This window comes from Brienomyrus brachyistius, chromosome 4 (genome assembly GCF_023856365.1).
Source record: "Brienomyrus brachyistius isolate T26 chromosome 4, BBRACH_0.4, whole genome shotgun sequence".
NCBI lineage: Eukaryota > Metazoa > Chordata > Actinopteri > Osteoglossiformes > Mormyridae > Brienomyrus > Brienomyrus brachyistius.
Window position 1 is genome coordinate 658655 of NC_064536.1, and position 16285 is coordinate 674939.

The 16285-nt window shown below is 51.3% G+C and overlaps 1 protein-coding gene and 1 long non-coding RNA gene across 3 annotated transcripts in view; one reads left to right on the top strand and one right to left on the bottom strand.

Moving 5' to 3' along the window:
- cadm3 (cell adhesion molecule 3) overlaps positions 1-16285 on the top strand; it is a 35263-nt gene that overhangs the window by 8314 nt on the left and 10664 nt on the right. For both annotated transcript variants that reach the window (XM_049011245.1, XM_049011246.1), the window contains exons 3-7: positions 8354-8503; positions 10067-10219; positions 12394-12531; positions 13769-13939; positions 14122-14212. In XM_049011245.1, the coding sequence (XP_048867202.1) occupies positions 8354-8503; positions 10067-10219; positions 12394-12531; positions 13769-13939; positions 14122-14212 (703 nt within the window). The remainder of the gene's footprint in view (positions 1-8353; positions 8504-10066; positions 10220-12393; positions 12532-13768; positions 13940-14121; positions 14213-16285) is intronic.
- On the bottom strand, positions 6802-8360 carry LOC125740308 (uncharacterized). Its single transcript, XR_007397502.1, has 3 exons — positions 8302-8360; positions 7208-7356; positions 6802-6891 (listed from the first exon to the last, which is right to left on the bottom strand). It is a non-coding gene; the product is annotated as an uncharacterized LOC125740308 (long non-coding RNA).

Sequence of the window (16285 nt, forward strand, 5' to 3'; positions counted from 1 at the left end):
TACGAAGGTGATGTGAGATATAACCTAACAGGGCACCTGCATGAAGGTGATGTGAGGTATAACCTAACAGGCCACCTGTATGAAGGTGATGTGAGGTATAACCTAACAGGCCACCTGTATGAAGGTGATGTGAGGTATAACCTAACAGTCCACCTTTATGAAGGTGATGTGAGGTATAACCTAACAGGGCACCTGCATGAAGGTGATGTGAGGTATAACCTAACAGGCCACCTGCATGAAGGTGATGTGAGGTATAACCTAACAGGCCAACTGCATAAAGGTGATGTGAGGTATAACCTAACAAGGCACCTCTGTGAAGGTGATGTGAGGTATAACCTAACAGCCCACCTGAGTAAAGGTGATGTGAGGTATAACCTAACAGCCCACCTGAGTATAGGTGATGTGAGGTATAACCTAACAGGGCACCTCTATGAAGGTGATGTGAGGTATAACCTAACAGCCCACCTGAGTAAAGGTGATGTGAGGTATAACTTAACAGGGCACCTCTATGAAGGTGATGTGAGGTATAACCTAACAGGGCACCTCTATGAAGGTGATGTGAGGTATAACCTAACAGCCCACCTGAGTAAAGGTGATGTGAGGTATAATCTAACAGGCCAACTGCATGAAGGCGATGTGAGGTACTATGATGTGTGGTAACATTCTCTACAGTAGCACAGCTGTGACGCCACACAGCTGAAGCCAGGGAGTCTGCTGGTGAAACAAAGAAGTTGGAAGAAGCGTTTCTAATCCGCGTGCTGAGTGAATCCAAAACGAATCGGTAGAAACACAGACGTAGGGGCCGGGACACGGGGAGGATAAGAAGATTACTGACGGAGAGACGGAGGGAGGGAGCGGGAGAACAGTAGGGGGTGGGCATATGACGAGTGCGGTCAAGAAGGATGCACTTGTGTTTCCTGACCAGCCAAAGGCAGCGGCCCTGTTCATAAAGATTCCTGTATTACCATGGTGCGGATAATCACCCTTGTAATCTCTCCAGGTGCGAGCACTAAATATGCAGCTAATTAAAATTAATTGGATTGATTCTCGTGGAGGAATATGCCTGGGCTTTACTCACCATACTACTACTGCATAGGAATCCACCCTTATTACTGCTGCGACACATATGCCGTCTAATTTCCCAGCCACAAATTGGCCATAAAGTGTGAATAAATATACCATGCTCCCATATTCTCATCAACGAAACGTAAATTACTGGACAACTTGCGTTTCCGCAGCGCCGCGTGTGGCACTCGAGCTTCTGGGCCGCGCGTGTGTGTGTGTGCGTGGCGATCCGTGCAGGTGTGTATGCGTCTGCTTTCTTTCTGCGTGTTTGTGTCGGTCTTGCAGGCTTTCCGGCCGACACGTACATGCATTGAGACCATTTCCCCGGTGCTGCTCTGGGGCTTCACTAGCGAGCGGCTGCCGGCTCAGCCTCCAGTGGGAGACCCCGCTGCTGTTCTTTCCAGTCCAGATTGCTTCGGAGATGGAGCCAGCAGGAGTCTCTCCATGGGGTGGGCGGCTGGGGCTCTGCACTCATCATCCAGGCCCCACACTGCAGTTTCCTGGACGCTGTTGCTCTTTTGGAGAGGGTGACTGCACAGAGGGAAAGGGCTCCGGAGCAGGAAAGCTCTTGGAATCGAGGGAAAACAGGTGGATTTCATGTTTACATGCGGTTTTAGTCCTTGTTTTCTGTTCCGTTCCTGCCTCCCTGTTGTTTCAGTCTTTATTAAAGGGTCTGTTAGCTTTTTCTGTCTGGGGAGCTGCATTTTGTCCCCTTTTGCCTGAACGTCCCCCCGCCTCCTGCAACAGGGCCCCGCCCTCGACATAATTGGCCGAAGCCATAAGCTGGATTAAAGCTCACCAAGGTATGACGAGTGCCCCCTCAGCCGATTAGCTACCCTACCTTCCAGTTCTGGAGCACCCGCCTCCCCCCTCCCCCCCCCCCCACAATATCTAAGGAGTCTTGTTGAAGGCAGATTTTAACCGTTTTATAGATCCCGCAAATCAGGAAGCTATTGTGTCCAAAGCAAAATACATCATCAGCAGTGTTTCTCAGTGGAAAGAAGATGCGAAGCACTCCGCGGGTGCTCAACTGCCAAGAAAATCGATGGATGCTTAAGGGGGGGCAGCTGGCTTCTATCATATAATTGTGCATAACATAAAAAATGTTCCCGACGATGCACAGATGCACGTAGCTGTATCAGGAGTCTGAATGGTAACGGTTGGGTATGCACGGATGGCGGGATAGCTTATAGATATGAGATGCAGTCCTGTAACTAGAATGCTCTTTGGGGAATTAATGATCGCCAGGGCCGTCCCAGGGTGGGCCGACTTATTCGGGGAGGGGGGCAGCTGAGGACAGCATTGACTTGAGTAAAATAAAGACACACACACACCAACATATATCATAATGAACTACACTGCATGTTCCCTTCTACTGTGTTTTGGTCACACATCTGTAGCGATTAACACCAATGTATATTTGACTATACTACATGTACTTATACTAAAAGCACCTTAAATGCTGGCTCCAGTCACACACTTGGATGATTGTTCCATGAGTTTGCACGCTGGATGCGTTTCCAGCAATATATGCGGGTTCGGTATAACAGAGCCGACAGACCGTCACGGTCTGATTAACTACTCTCTCTCCGGTACTGGTGTACTTTATTCGGGAACCAAAATGTTCCGAAATCGGCGATTATGGCTGACTAACCAGCATTAGTCACAACTGAGTCGCAGCCACCATTAGAATAATGCTTTGCGTGTTGAACATTTACTAGTGAATGTAGGTTCTACCTGTGTCAGGAAATCTATTCATTCATTTCATTGTGCGTTGCGAAGCGAAAGTGATGTGTACGAAGAAAACACGCACCGTTACAGCCAATATTACATATTCATATGAAATGTGGCTGTACACAATCAATAAATTATTTAATAACATTATTTAGCCTATTATTATCTTCTGCGTGTTCCCCCTTTTGCGTGGGTCCCTCTGGAGGCCGAACATCGGTCGCACCCCCTCCGAAAGCTCTGATGAGCACAGAAGGGGCCTGGGGTAGAGATACCGCCTCCCTAGGCCTCCATGGCAGGCTCTTTTATTCTGACGGATATCAACCTTTTCCCGCACCCCCCTACTTTGCCCAGTAACTGTCCATCCCTTTTCTTTTTTGCTCCCTCCATCTTCCTCTCCCTCCAACTCTGCCTCTCTATCTCTCTTCCTTCCATCCCTAGAGGGTCACCGCAGCTCACAAGCTGCTGATCAGCTAGCTGTGTAATGAGGGAGTGGAGGAGGGGATCGATGGTGTGTGGGGGCCGTGGGGAGGGTGGAGCATGGAGATGCTGGGGGAGGGGGGTGGCGGTGCCAGAGGCGGTGCCGGCAGGGGTGTGTCCCCGCTATTGTGTCTGCAAGTGTCTGTGTTTGCGTGTCTGCCTGTGTGCGCACACATGTGTGTCTCACTGTCTGTGTGTGTGTGTGTGTGTCTGTGTGCTGATGTGGGTGCACCCATAATCCCCTGCAGTTCCCTTTGTTCTGCCACAGTGCTGTACGTCTCGTTGACGTTAAGTCTCCGTAGTACGGCGCCTGCTCCGCGGGTGCCAATTATATTTGGTGAGGGTGGGGGAGGGAGAGAGCAGGGAAGCAGGAAGAGGAATGGACAGATAACACTGTCGGAGAGAAGGGTGAAGAAGGAGGAGAGGATCACAGGGGACGGAGGAGATCCGTGCTGTCCGAGAGCTCTGCTCTCCCGGTGGTGTCCTCTGGGACGTGCTCTCCCGCAGCACGGAGAGTGAGAGACGGAAACGGCCCTGTAGCATGGAGTCAGGCGCCCCCCAGAAAGAACGTTAATGGCTTAGATGTTGGTCTCCCTCTCTGTCCCAGAGTTGCCCTGTGCTGTCGACATTCTGGTGTGTTTTTTTGTATTCTTTTGGTTGCGGAGGCACTTGAGTTCCACCCCACCATTTGCGGTGGTCTTGAAGTGATGGATTACATTCCTTTTTTTTACACTGTTCTTCGTCACGGGCTACTTTATTTACACCGTATTGAGCCATTCTAGAACATTCCGTTGTGTCTGTCTTCCTGTTAAATGTGTTTTGTTTGTTTTTCGTTATGGATTATTTGTGTCTAGATATGGAATGACCCGTTCGATGCTATGCCCCCAAATTTGGGTTGTGATGGATTGCACCACGGTTTGGGAGCCAGCTGTGTCCTGCATGTGCCATACTGAACAGCATAAAAGCACATATGATGCTCAAATCAACACGTACTGTGCAGCAGAAACGCAGCAGCTGCTCCGTAGTGTCAGCAGACCTGAGGCCTGCGGCGCTAACGCTAACGCTAACACAACACAGCCCCGAGACGTAGCACAGCAGCATTAGCACTCATTGGTGCAAACAAAACCGCACCAGTACACATAATTACCTCACTTATTGGGACCTAATGAAAAGCTCAACACCATGGCGGTCTACATTACCGCAATGAAAAACATAAAGGAAAAGGCAATAAACAGAGAGGCCTACAGCCACAGAAAACATGGCGACCATGAGAGGTCAGCTAGGCGGCGCCTCCTCCTCGCTCCTCGCTGCGGCCGCCTTGCGTTGTTTTTGACGCCGCGCCGAATTCCAGATATGAAAGAGGCCTCTTATTTTCTCCTCGAGATGACAAACAAGCTTTAAAAAGTCAAGAACACCACAAATAGTTTACGTTGGTCAACGCTTGTCAGAAGAACGTTAGTCAAGCTAATAAAGAATGATCTGCAAAAAACAGACAGAGAGACAGAAAGACAGAGAGAAATATGGAGAGAGAGAGAGAGACAGTGAGGGAGAGCGAGACAGAGAGACAGAGTCAGCGCGAGGGTGAAAGAGACGGAGGCAGAGGAAGTCAGAGAGAGAGCAGAGAGAGCGAAGGAGAGACAAAGAGTCGGAGAGAGTGAAAGAGACAGTCAGAGAAGGTGAGAGAGGGAGAGAAAGGGAGAGGAAGTCAGAGAGGGACAAAGTGAGACAAAGAGACAGAGAGATAGAGTCTCATAGACAGACATGACAGCATCTGCTCGTGTCCCTGGTATGTGGGTCACCAGATGGAGCAGAAGGGGTCATCTACACTCAGGCTGAAGCGCGAACGCGCTCGAACTCACCCTAATTAGACGCTCGGCCGAGGAGGTCGTTAGCCAGTACGACACAGGCTCCTCGGTCAATGGCAGCATTCTGTCAGCCGCTTCGTTATTCGTGGGACCCGTCGGCACAGGAAGCTTCCGGGCGTCGTTCAGTTATGCACTGAAACGCCTCCCGTCAGCACAGAAGGCAGAAACTGACGTGCAGCTTGAAAGTGATGTTTGTGTCCGGAATGTGGCCTTGCCATCTGTGGGGACGCCGCTGCCGCGGGGACACTTCTGTCTTTACGCATAAAGTATGAACGAGTGACAGATTGACCAGGTCTTCCGTATTTGTAAGGTCAGCCTGCAGGTCAGCCTAGTTACCCTGGCGACTGCCCCGGTGTTCTTTTCAGTTGCTAGGCAACATCCATTCTTTCTTAAATGTTTTCACAGTGTCGCTGCCCTGTTCCCGCCGCCGCCTCTCCTTCCTGCCTTTCTCCCGGCCCGCGGCAGCCTCTCCCCGCTCGTTACCCGCGGCGCCATGAGAGCGCTGTGGCGTGCAGGTGCAGGTGCGAGCCTGGAGCACTGTAGGCAATTGCAGTCACAGGCTTTCCCTCCCATGATTGATAAAGCGATCACATAACTGCAGCCTCGCCCTCTTCTCTTCATAATTGACTTCTCATTCCTTAAAGTGGGTTATTGGCAGGAAAACTCAGAGTTTTTGCCAAGAAGTGTGACATTAAGATTTCTTTTTTTCTCTGTCCCCCTCTCTCTCTCTCTCCATCTTTTCATATCTATCTTTCATACACAAGCAGACAAACATTGAGGAGGGCAGAGGGGTAGAATGTCTGTCATAGTGTTTTACACTCACGGGCTTCAAGCATCAACTAACTGTTTGACAGGTGTGTGGGGGGGGGCATTGGAAGGAGGGTGGAATGGGGAAAGCAGGCAGGAGACCATTATATTATCAGTGTTTTTTTTTGTTTGTTTTTTAATTTAAGCAGAGCAATGGTGGAAAGAAATGCTAAAGGCCATTTACAGCACTGTGCATAATTTATAAATCAAAGCGGGCCGTTTCTGCGCTGGAAGAGTGATGGATTGTGGATTGTTATAGATTAGCCAGAACGCGGAGGGAGACCAACTCTCAGCAGACAATGCAGCAATACGAAGCCGGGCGGCGATTGGCTCGGAGGTGATGGCAGAGATTTTAATAAGGGTGTTCCTTCTGTTGCATCATCGTCACTGTCTGCCTGCTACTTTCGCTTATTAGCATTCTGCGTCCCTGTAATTTTTACTGTACTGTCACACATTTTCATGACCACCAGGTCAGGCCGGATTTTTTTTCCTGCTCATTTATTTTTATTTTTTTATTTATTATTGGTAAACAGGGGTGTCAACTGACAAGACTCACCAGGCCAAAAATCCCGCAGAGCTACTCTGGGGATGAGGGCAGGGCCTGTGTAATTAGCAGAATACTATTTAAAAGCCAAGCCAGCGTTTGATTGTCCATCTGGATTAGGGGAATTTTTGACACGGTGACACGAAGGGTTTCTGCGTCGGCTAAAAGATGGATCCACTGGGGCATTACAACTACTGAAAGGGAAAAGGAAAACAAGTTAAAAAAATAAACAAAAGAAATGTGAGCCTTTGTCTGGGGTGCAGAACACGTGGTAAGAGAGAGACTGGCATGACTTTACCTGGCTTTTCTGAGTAAAGGTAGCAGGCTTTAGGCGGAGATGAGCAGGGTGGAGGGAGAAAACAGGCAGGCAGAAGGGTAGAGAGGGTATAGCAGCTTACTCTGGGGGGGGGGTGACATATAGGACAGCAGGGGGATTAGTCGCTGGTTATTTATAACATTTTTTTTTTTTGTTAATTGAACGGTAATCTGCAGACTCTTCCTCTAATCAGTCACCCGTTAGGAAATATTATTGTCTCATCTCCGTGTAAAATCAAATATTTAATACACGTTTTAAGCATGGCACTTTAATAGTTATAATTAAGGGTATTGATTTGGGGATGATAGGCGTTTTTTTTATTTGTTATAGCGAACCGTCTGAGCTGCTTTTATGCCGCTGTCACATAAAAGCAGGATCGCGCCGTGAGGGATTCATTACCCATAATGAGGATTAATGCGTGATGCGCCGACGTCCTCGGCCATTGCTGCTGTTCTTAAGGCACGCGATGTCTCCGTCGGTTCGAGACTGGGGGGGCGCGTGGCGTGCTGGTGACTATGGGAACGGGCGAGCAAGGGTGAGGTGGGGGACTGCGACAGATGGAGGGAGGTCAAAAGAGATGGAGCAGACAAACGAGAGCAGAAAATAAGAGGGAAAATTGTTATTTTTCACTGTATTTATGTGGGATTGGAATTATGGAGTTCCCTTCTTGCTCTTGTTACCCGCGCCCGTCTCCCCCGCCCTTACACTCTCACTCTCCCTCCCCCGCCCCCCTTTCTCCGCTCTTTTCCGACATTCATCTTCCTCTATCTCAGTGTTTCTCACTTCTCACTTGCAACTTCTGCGACGTGAAAATTGCGATGCTTTTAATACCGCTGTCTTCCATGATCTCACAGCTGTGCGTGTGCGTGTGTGTGCGTGTGCGCGCAAGCCTTTGCATAGATGTGCGTCTCGGAGAGGAAGGCACTTTTCCCGCTCTAATTAAGTCTGATTTTTTTGGTATTCCTTCTCTAATTTATACTCGATGTATCTGTCGAAGCACCATACCGGTCTGATGACAGCCTTAAATTTGCATTCAAATTCCAGCCGACTTTGTAGGTGTGACAGGAGCCGGCTGCAGCTGTCAGGCGCGTTACTGCGCCGCACTCAGGTGCGCAGCCGCGCTCTTTGTAAGTCAGTTTCGGAATCATGAGCTTGACAGACGTTTAACATTGTCAGCGGGCGGAGGGCTGTGTACTATCCGGCCTCCACAATACCGTGTGGGTCAAAGCCCAAATCAGCCCGATTAACTACAGTGAAAGTGCAAGGCGTACATTAAGTCTGTGAAGGTCACCACCACTATATTATTAAATGTTAATTACGAGGCAATATTTTAATTACCATTTCACGTATTCGTCACGTAAATGCAAAAATGTTTACCTTTTATGTATTTTGAGGTAAAAAAAAAATAACGATCGAACTGATAGGTTATTAATGTTAAGTGCGTTTGGTGAAATAAAGAATGTGTGTGTGTGTGTGCGTGCTGCGCCGGACACCTGTGACCGGGATCCCGCTGTGACGCTGTGTCCCCCGGCGCGCGCCCTGCAGAGGATGACCCCTTCCAGCCCGTGACCTCTGACGAGACGGTGGCGGTAGGTGGGACAGTGACGTTGACCTGCCAGGTGGCGGAGAACGACAACTCCTCCCTCCAGTGGTCCAACACGGCACAGCAGACGCTCTACTTCGGAGAGAAGAGGGGTGAGATTCCGGATGGGGGGGAGCGAGAGAGCTGGGAAGGGCGGGCGATTTGGAGGTGACGTCACTATTACTTACACGCACTAACACCGTTAGGGCTAAAATTAAATTTGTTACTTTTTTTTGTTGGTATTCTGGTCCAGCGGGTAGCATTGAGCCTTATACCCGAATCCTGACCCTAGTACAATGTCTTCCTATGTCTGTCCGGGGTTTCCTCTGCAGTCTGAAAAGGTAATCAGGGCAATTGGCCTTGCCCTGGCGCCCCATCCAGGGCATCCCCTGCTCTGTGCTCTGTGCTGCCTGAGAAAGACTGCAGCCTCACTGCACTTTATTTGATCCATGTCACACATCATTGATTTTTCTTTTCTTTTTCAGCAGAGCTTTCTGTTCCTTATTTACACATTTATCATGCATATTTATGATATTCTTTTATGTTTTACTCTTTTATTGACATCAGTATTCTTGTTATTATGGCGGAGTTGACCACCTTGCATTTCACTGCAGGTTATCATCTAACTGTATAACCTTGCATGGGAGAAAAAAAATACCCAAAGCCTTGAACCCTGTAATGGATAGTTTTTTGGTTCTTTAAATATGTCAAATATTTGACAAATATTTTTTTGAGTTGATTTTTATTTCTCATAAGTACTTTGATGTGACGAAGACGACCCACACGTCATGGTGACCGTGTGATGCAGCTAGCTTAAATGGGAGCGTTGTCATGGAGCTCTTTGACTGCTTCCTATATCCGGCAAACATGTGTCTGTCTTCGACGCAAGTGCAAAAGCACGAGCACACACACGCACACACACACACACGCACGCACACGCAGTCTCACGCAGGCTGTCTAACGTCATCGACAGAAACAGGCCATCTCTCACAGTCCTGACGTGCGCCGCACACGTGCACACGCACACACGACTGATTGTGACACCCACCCGATGAGTGAACCTCAGACGCAGCGGCTGATGTTCACACTGCGGTGATGACACACATATTCAGAGGATAAAATAGACCACGTTTAAAATGACCAAGCAAGGCTGACCCCCATGTTTGAGGAGTGGTCATCGTGAAGTGAGGGAGATCCAGGTTCAGACAGAGGCCCTCCATAATCACCGGGACTCCTATTCAGAGAGTCATCTAATTCCGGCCCCCAATCCACTCTGAGGATATGTAAGCGGCTCGCCAACGTTTTATCTTCACAGTCACTGTCAATCTGAGTTCTTAAGCAAACACGCTTCGTCTCGAAGGATATATAAGGCAGACATCTATGACCGCAACCTTCAAACCATCTGCTTGCGACCGCCACTGACAGCCGGTTTTAATGTGCCAAATCCCGGTGGCACTGTCCCCGGGTTCATCTACGCCCAGAGAGCAGAAGCCGATCCAGAGACCTACTGAGGCACTCGAGGTAACACCAGAGATACCCTCACGGTCGTCATGAGGAGGACTCTACCTCCCACCCGCCCCCGATGATGCATCAGTGCCCAGCCACAGAGTGACTTTCTATGCACGAGCCCTTAGAGGGGACGGCGCTCACGCTTGTCCATCCTTCTCGCTCCGCAGCACTGAGAGACAACCGGATCCAGCTGCATCGGTCCACCCCCACTGAGCTGTCCATCACCATTTCGGACGTGCAGCTCTCCGATGAGGGAGAGTACACCTGCTCCATCTTCACCATGCCAGTGCGCACGGCCCGGGCCACCGTCACCGTGATGGGTGTGTCTGTGCGGCCTGCCTCTCCATCTGTGTGGGAGTTTGGGGTTTTGTTTGTTTATCTGTCTGTCTCTTTATCTATGCTTGCGTATGTATGTCTGTCTATTTATGTTTGGGTATTTCTGTGTGCGTGTGTGTGTCTGTCTGTCTGTTTGAATTTTTGGATGGTTCTGCCTGTCTTTTTATGTTTGGGAGTTTCTATGTGTCTCTCTGTATGTTTGGGTGCCTGTCACTGTCTGTGTCTGCCTGCCTGTCTGTGTGTTTTTGCCTGTGTTTATGTCTGTCTGTCTGTCTCTCACTGTCTCTCTCTGTCTGTCTCACACTGTCTCTTTCTGTCTGTCGCTCACTCTCTGCCTGTCTCTGTTTGGTTGTTTGTCTCTGTCTGTTTGTATGTCTGTCCGTCTGTCTGCCTCCTTACGTCACCCTCTCTCTGTCTGTCTGTCTGCCTCCTTACGTCGCCCTCTCTCTGTCTGTCTGCCTCCCTACGTCACCCTCTCTCTGTCTGTCTGCCTCCCTACGTCACCCTCTCTCTGTCTGTCTGTCTGCCTCTCTATGTCACCCTCTCTCTGTTTGTCTGTCTGTCTGCCTCCCTACGTCGCCCTCTCTCTGTCTGTCTGCCTCCCTACGTCACCCTCTCTCTGTCTGTCTGTCTGTCTGCCTCCTTACGTCACCCTCTCTCTGTCTGTCTGTCTGCCTCCTTACATCACGCTCTCTCTGTCTGTCTGTCTGCCTCCCTATGTCGCCCTCTCTCTGTCTGTCTGCCTCCCTACATCGCCCTCTCTCTGTCTGTCTGTCTCCCTATGTCACCCTCTCTATCTGTCTGCCTCCCTACGTCACCCTCTCTCTGTCTGTCTGTCTGCCTCCTTATGTCGCCCTCTCTCTGTCTGTCTGCCTCCCTACGTCACCCTCTCCCTGTCTGTCTGTCTGCCTCCCTACGTCACCCTCTCTCTCTCTCTGTCTGTCTGTCTGCCTCCTTACGTCACCCTCTCTCTGTCTGTCTGTCTCCCTACGTCATCCTCTGTCTGTCTGTCTCCCTACGTCACCCTCTCTCTATCTGTCTGTCTGTCTGTCTGTCTGCCTCCCTACGTCGCCCTCTGTCTGTCTGCCTCCTTACGTCACCCTCTCTCTGTCTGTCTGTCTGCCTCCTTACATCACGCTCTCTCTGTCTGTCTGCCTCCCTACGTCGCCCTCTCTCTGTCTGTCTGCCTCCCTACATCGCCTTCTCTCTGTCTGTCTGTCTCCCTATGTCACCCTCTCTATCTGTCTGTCTGTCTGCCTCCCTATGTCACCCTCTCTCTGTTTGTCTGTCTGTCTGCCTCCCTACGTCGCCCTCTCTCTGTCTGTCTGCCTCCCTACGTCGCCCTCTCTCTGTCTGTCTGTCTCCCTACGTCATCCTCTGTCTGTCTGTCTCCCTACATCACCCTCTCTCTATCTGTCTGTCTGTCTGTCTGTCTGTCTGCCTCCCTACGTTGCCCTCTGTCTGTCTGCCTCCTTACGTCACCCTCTCTCTGTCTGTCTGTCTGCCTCCTTACATCACGCTCTCTCTGTCTGTCTGTCTGCCTCCCTACGTCGCCCTCTCTCTGTCTGTCTGCCTCCCTACATCGCCCTCTCTCTGTCTGTCTGTCTCCCTATGTCACCCTCTCTATCTGTCTGTCTGTCTGCCTCCCTATGTCACCCTCTCTCTGTTTGTCTGTCTGTCTGCCTCCCTACGTCGCCCTCTCTCTGTCTGTCTGCCTCCCTACGTCGCCCTCTCTCTGTCTGTCTGCCTCCCTACGTCACCCTCTCTCTGTCTGTCTGCCTCCCTACGTCACCCTCTCTCTGTCTGTCTGTCTACCTCCTTACGTCACCCTCTCTCTGTCTGTCTGTCTGCCTCCCTACGTCACCCTCTCTCTCTCTCTGTCTGTCTGTCTGCCTCCCTACGTCACCCTCTCTCTCTCTCTGTCTGTCTGTCTGCCTCCCTACGTCACCCTTTCTCTCTCTGTCTGTCTGCCTGCCTCCCTATGTCACCCTCTGTCTCGATGTGTTTGTCTGTTTGCTCCTAGCCACAGTCACCCTCCTCGGTCTGATTATCTGCTCTTCCTAGTGCTCGGTGTGTCTCTTTATCTATAATAGTCATACGTGTATAGACTGACAATCTCTCTTCCCCCCCCCCCCCCCCCCCCCCGCCTCTCTCTCAGGTGTCCCTGGGAAGCCCCAGATATCAGGGTATGAGGACCCAGTGCTGGAGGGGGAGAGAATTACCCTGACCTGCACCAGCTCTGGGAGCAAACCGCCGGCCAAACTGCGCTGGTACAGAGGCCATGAGGAGATACAGGGTGAGCGAGGGGGTGTGGCTCCCAGGCGAGAAAGTGCTGCGATTGGCAGCCTGAGGCAGCAGGAGGCGCTGCTGAGTCCATTTAATCTGTGAGTGCTGTGAGTCATAGGCTGATAGCCGATCACATGAGCTCCCGGGACACATTCCCGATAGGAGCACGCTGGTCACATCACCGCGTCTCCACACACCGTAACAGATAAACAAGCCACAGCAGCCGCTAGGTCAGGCTTAATTTAGGCTGGATATCCACATCCCTGTGGGAATCCAGATGGGGGCGTCTAAGGAGACCAGCGATCAGGTAGCTGTTTGCTGTGATGCTTATCCTTGTCTTGCATTCACCCTCCGATGCGACCCCACTCACCTTCTGCCATCCGATATATTTTCCTCTTCCCCTCATATCGATATTTCTCAGGACTGGAACAGGGCTGCCTGCGATCAAGGGGGCGATAAAAGTATTCATTTGGGCTAATGGAGGGACATAGGGACCCAGACTGAGCACCAGCTATTTTCCTAATTAAGTTGGTTTTTATTTATTGGTCCTAACTTAGATGCCAAATTAAATTCCTGCACTCCGCAACAAGCGGTTCTGGCGTGTCGCGCTGAAAATCCCTTATATAAAAGGGGGGGGGGGGACGCCAAAAGCTGCGGGATCGATGGCGTCATCCCAGGAGCCTGGCTGGAGGCTTGCATAAACAACCGCGTCACAGTGTGTCAGCAGTTTAAGGGGTAGGTGTCTGCATTAGGGACGCGGCACGGAGAACTTCCGGAAGACTCAAGCCAAGTCGCGCGTGCTGAAATTACTGGGGAGCCTCGACCTGGACGCGAAGCTCGGGACGTGAGCTGAATTAGGACCAGCTGGACTCTGTTTAATTGTCTAGCTGCCAGATGTGGATCCGGATGGAGGTGAGCTCTGCGCACGGACCGCGATTAGCCAGCTTCACGGGGTCGGCCAGCCGAGCCACGGGTTACTAAAAACGGCCACGTTTTCATTTTGGCCCGCGGTAAATCGGGGCTTTCATTCGTTTGTAATTAATATTCGACAAACGAGTGCTGGCAGTTATTTAGGCTCGAAGGGGAGCACAAAAGAGAAAGGGGGGGTAGAAAATGGCGGTGGGGGGTGGTGGCGGACCAATAGCTCAGCACTGGGGGGTGTCCGGGGACGCCACATTCGGAACAGTGGAGGGGTGTGCGGGTGGTCCGGCCCAGCTTGCTGACCACCTCCCGGTCTCTCTAAGCAGGTCAGCCGCAAGACGTGGCGCCCGACCCAGACGACCGTACCTTCAGGGTACGCAGCGAGCTGCACTTGACCGTCACGCGGGCCGACAACGAGGCGCCCATCGCCTGCACCGTGGACCACCCTGCCCTGGCCGAGGGGGACAAGAGGACAGAGCGGCAGCTCATTGTGCAGTGTAAGGGCCCACAGGGGCGGGGTCTGTGTGGCATGCATTGCTGGGGGGTCTGTGCATCATGCATTTCTGGTGGTCTATGCTTCTTGCACTACCATGCATTGCCTGGGGGCAGGGTCTCTACTCACCCTGACCCCTCCCAGACCAGGCAAGAATGTGACCCCTCCCTCGCGTCTCCTCCTCAGACTCCCCCGATGTGTATATCCGGCCGGGGAGCGACCTTCCTCGGGAGGGAGAGAAGTTCCTGCTGCAGTGCGTGGGAATCGGAAACCCAGAGTAAGATCCCCCCCACCCCCCGCCAAACCCGCCCCCTGGCCCGCGGGCCGTCGCCGCTCCGTGAGAATACAGGAGGTGCTCTCGGGCCCCGCGGCTCCCGCGCCCCGGTGCTCCTGCATTATGAATGAGCTGCTCTGTATTGATCTCGGGACTCTTCATCTCCTTCTCGCTCCCCTCTGTTCTTCGCGAGAGACTCTGCCCTTCCCGCCACGCCATAGCGACAGCTCCACCAGCTCCTCGGCTGTCTTTCAAATCCCCCCCTCGTTCGAATCCCACCACTCTACCCGTCCTCCTTCAACCGTTTCCCGGAGCATCTCCATATATGGATGGCGGGGCAGTGTATGGGGCGGACCAGAGTGGGAAAATACGCAAAATGTCACGTGACGCGGTGCTAGGGTCCCGTAACCTTCACAAGTTGCTCACCTTGGGAGAATTATTTCAGAAAAACAGTCTGACGGAGGATGAAATGGCCAGGATTGAATCAAAAGTCATGAGGGAGCCCATCAGTCATTTTCTGGGCCTGTGAGTCTAATCTCACGCTAAGGAAAATGACCAAATCAAAGTGTGCTCTTTCCACGGTTAATGGAGCCTGCTAATGCTAGTACGCAGTCATTTCCCCTTTTTCTCTACTGATAGGGCCATTTGAGCTTAATTGAGCTTAGCAAGCGGCTCCCTCTACTGGCCGAGTATCATATTACATTCTCATTACATTTGATTCAAAGTTTTTACCCAGTATCCCTGTCATTTAGCGGTCATTTAGCAACTTACATGAGAAATGTAATTAAATTATAGGAGATTACCTTTCCAAGCGCATAAAAGGTTGCATGGCAGTAGAATGCAATCTCGTTTCCCCCATAGAAATGTGTGTATTTACAGTTTGTTAATGCTTACCTCACACTGTGGGACCTGAAACAGAGTAAATGGATCTGGCAGGCCATGCAGGAATAATGAATGCATGTGTCTTTCAGTAATACAAGAAAAAAGTTGTGCAGAGGGACTGAGATCAGCCAAGATGGAGGCCGGCCTCCACAATCCCGTCGAGCCCAAGCTGTAATTACGAGCTCCCATTGTGTTTTGAACATAATACTGCCTCGAACACACAAGTACGACGTGTTAACTAGGCTCTTACGCTTTTCATTACAGCGGCAGTAACACTGGCACCAGTGTAGTCATTCTTGAGACTTTAGCCATGCAGTCAACAATTAGATTTAAGCAGATGCTATTTTAATACCGACTGTTTAATATCGCGCGCACCTTATAACCCATTTACCCCGCTGGCTTTTAATGCTGCACACAGATCCGTGATTGGGATCCCCTGGTGGCCGGGGGGTGCGGCCCTCCCTATCCACCCAGCCCTCTGCAGCACTCTGCCTTATTGATCCCGCCTCCAGATTACCTCCCCCATCTGCGTTAAGTTCTCGCCCTGCGGGACAGGCTCTGCTCCGTCCTGTGATACGAAATGGAACCTGGAAACCTGCGGTGGGCGGGGTCAACGTGCGTGGTCGTGATTGGTTAGCCCGCAGCTTTCTATTGGATGGAATGGTGATTGACAGCAAGAGGTAATGCATCCCACCTCTCAGTGCTCTACAGGGTTCTGTGAACTGTGGTTCAGGTGAAACGGTGAGCGTGATACTCTCCCGCCGTGCGACTGCGTGGTCATGGAGTCTCCTCCCCAGGCATCCCATCAACGGCATACCCTGATTTACACACCCCCCCCCCCCATCAGAGTACACGATCCTCATCTCTACCTCCTTAAAGGGGATCAGCAGTGATGGAAGATAGATGGGCGGATTATCTCGTTTCCTTTTGGTCGTCTTCGTCTTGTGTAATTTAAATACTCCGGCAGCTCTGTCTGACGTACGACATCTTTTGTCGAGCCAATAAAGCGATTTCAGGGCTGGCAGCTCGCGGGCGGCGAGCGTGAAAACGCACGGCAGAGTCTGCTGCACGATTAGCTGTGGCCTGCGGCGCTGGTCTCGCCGCCTGCGTCGCGTACTGACATTTTCTTTAACCACATGACGATCTCCCGCAGCTCTCCTTTTATATAATGCCGTTGCCCCCCCATCCGTGCCA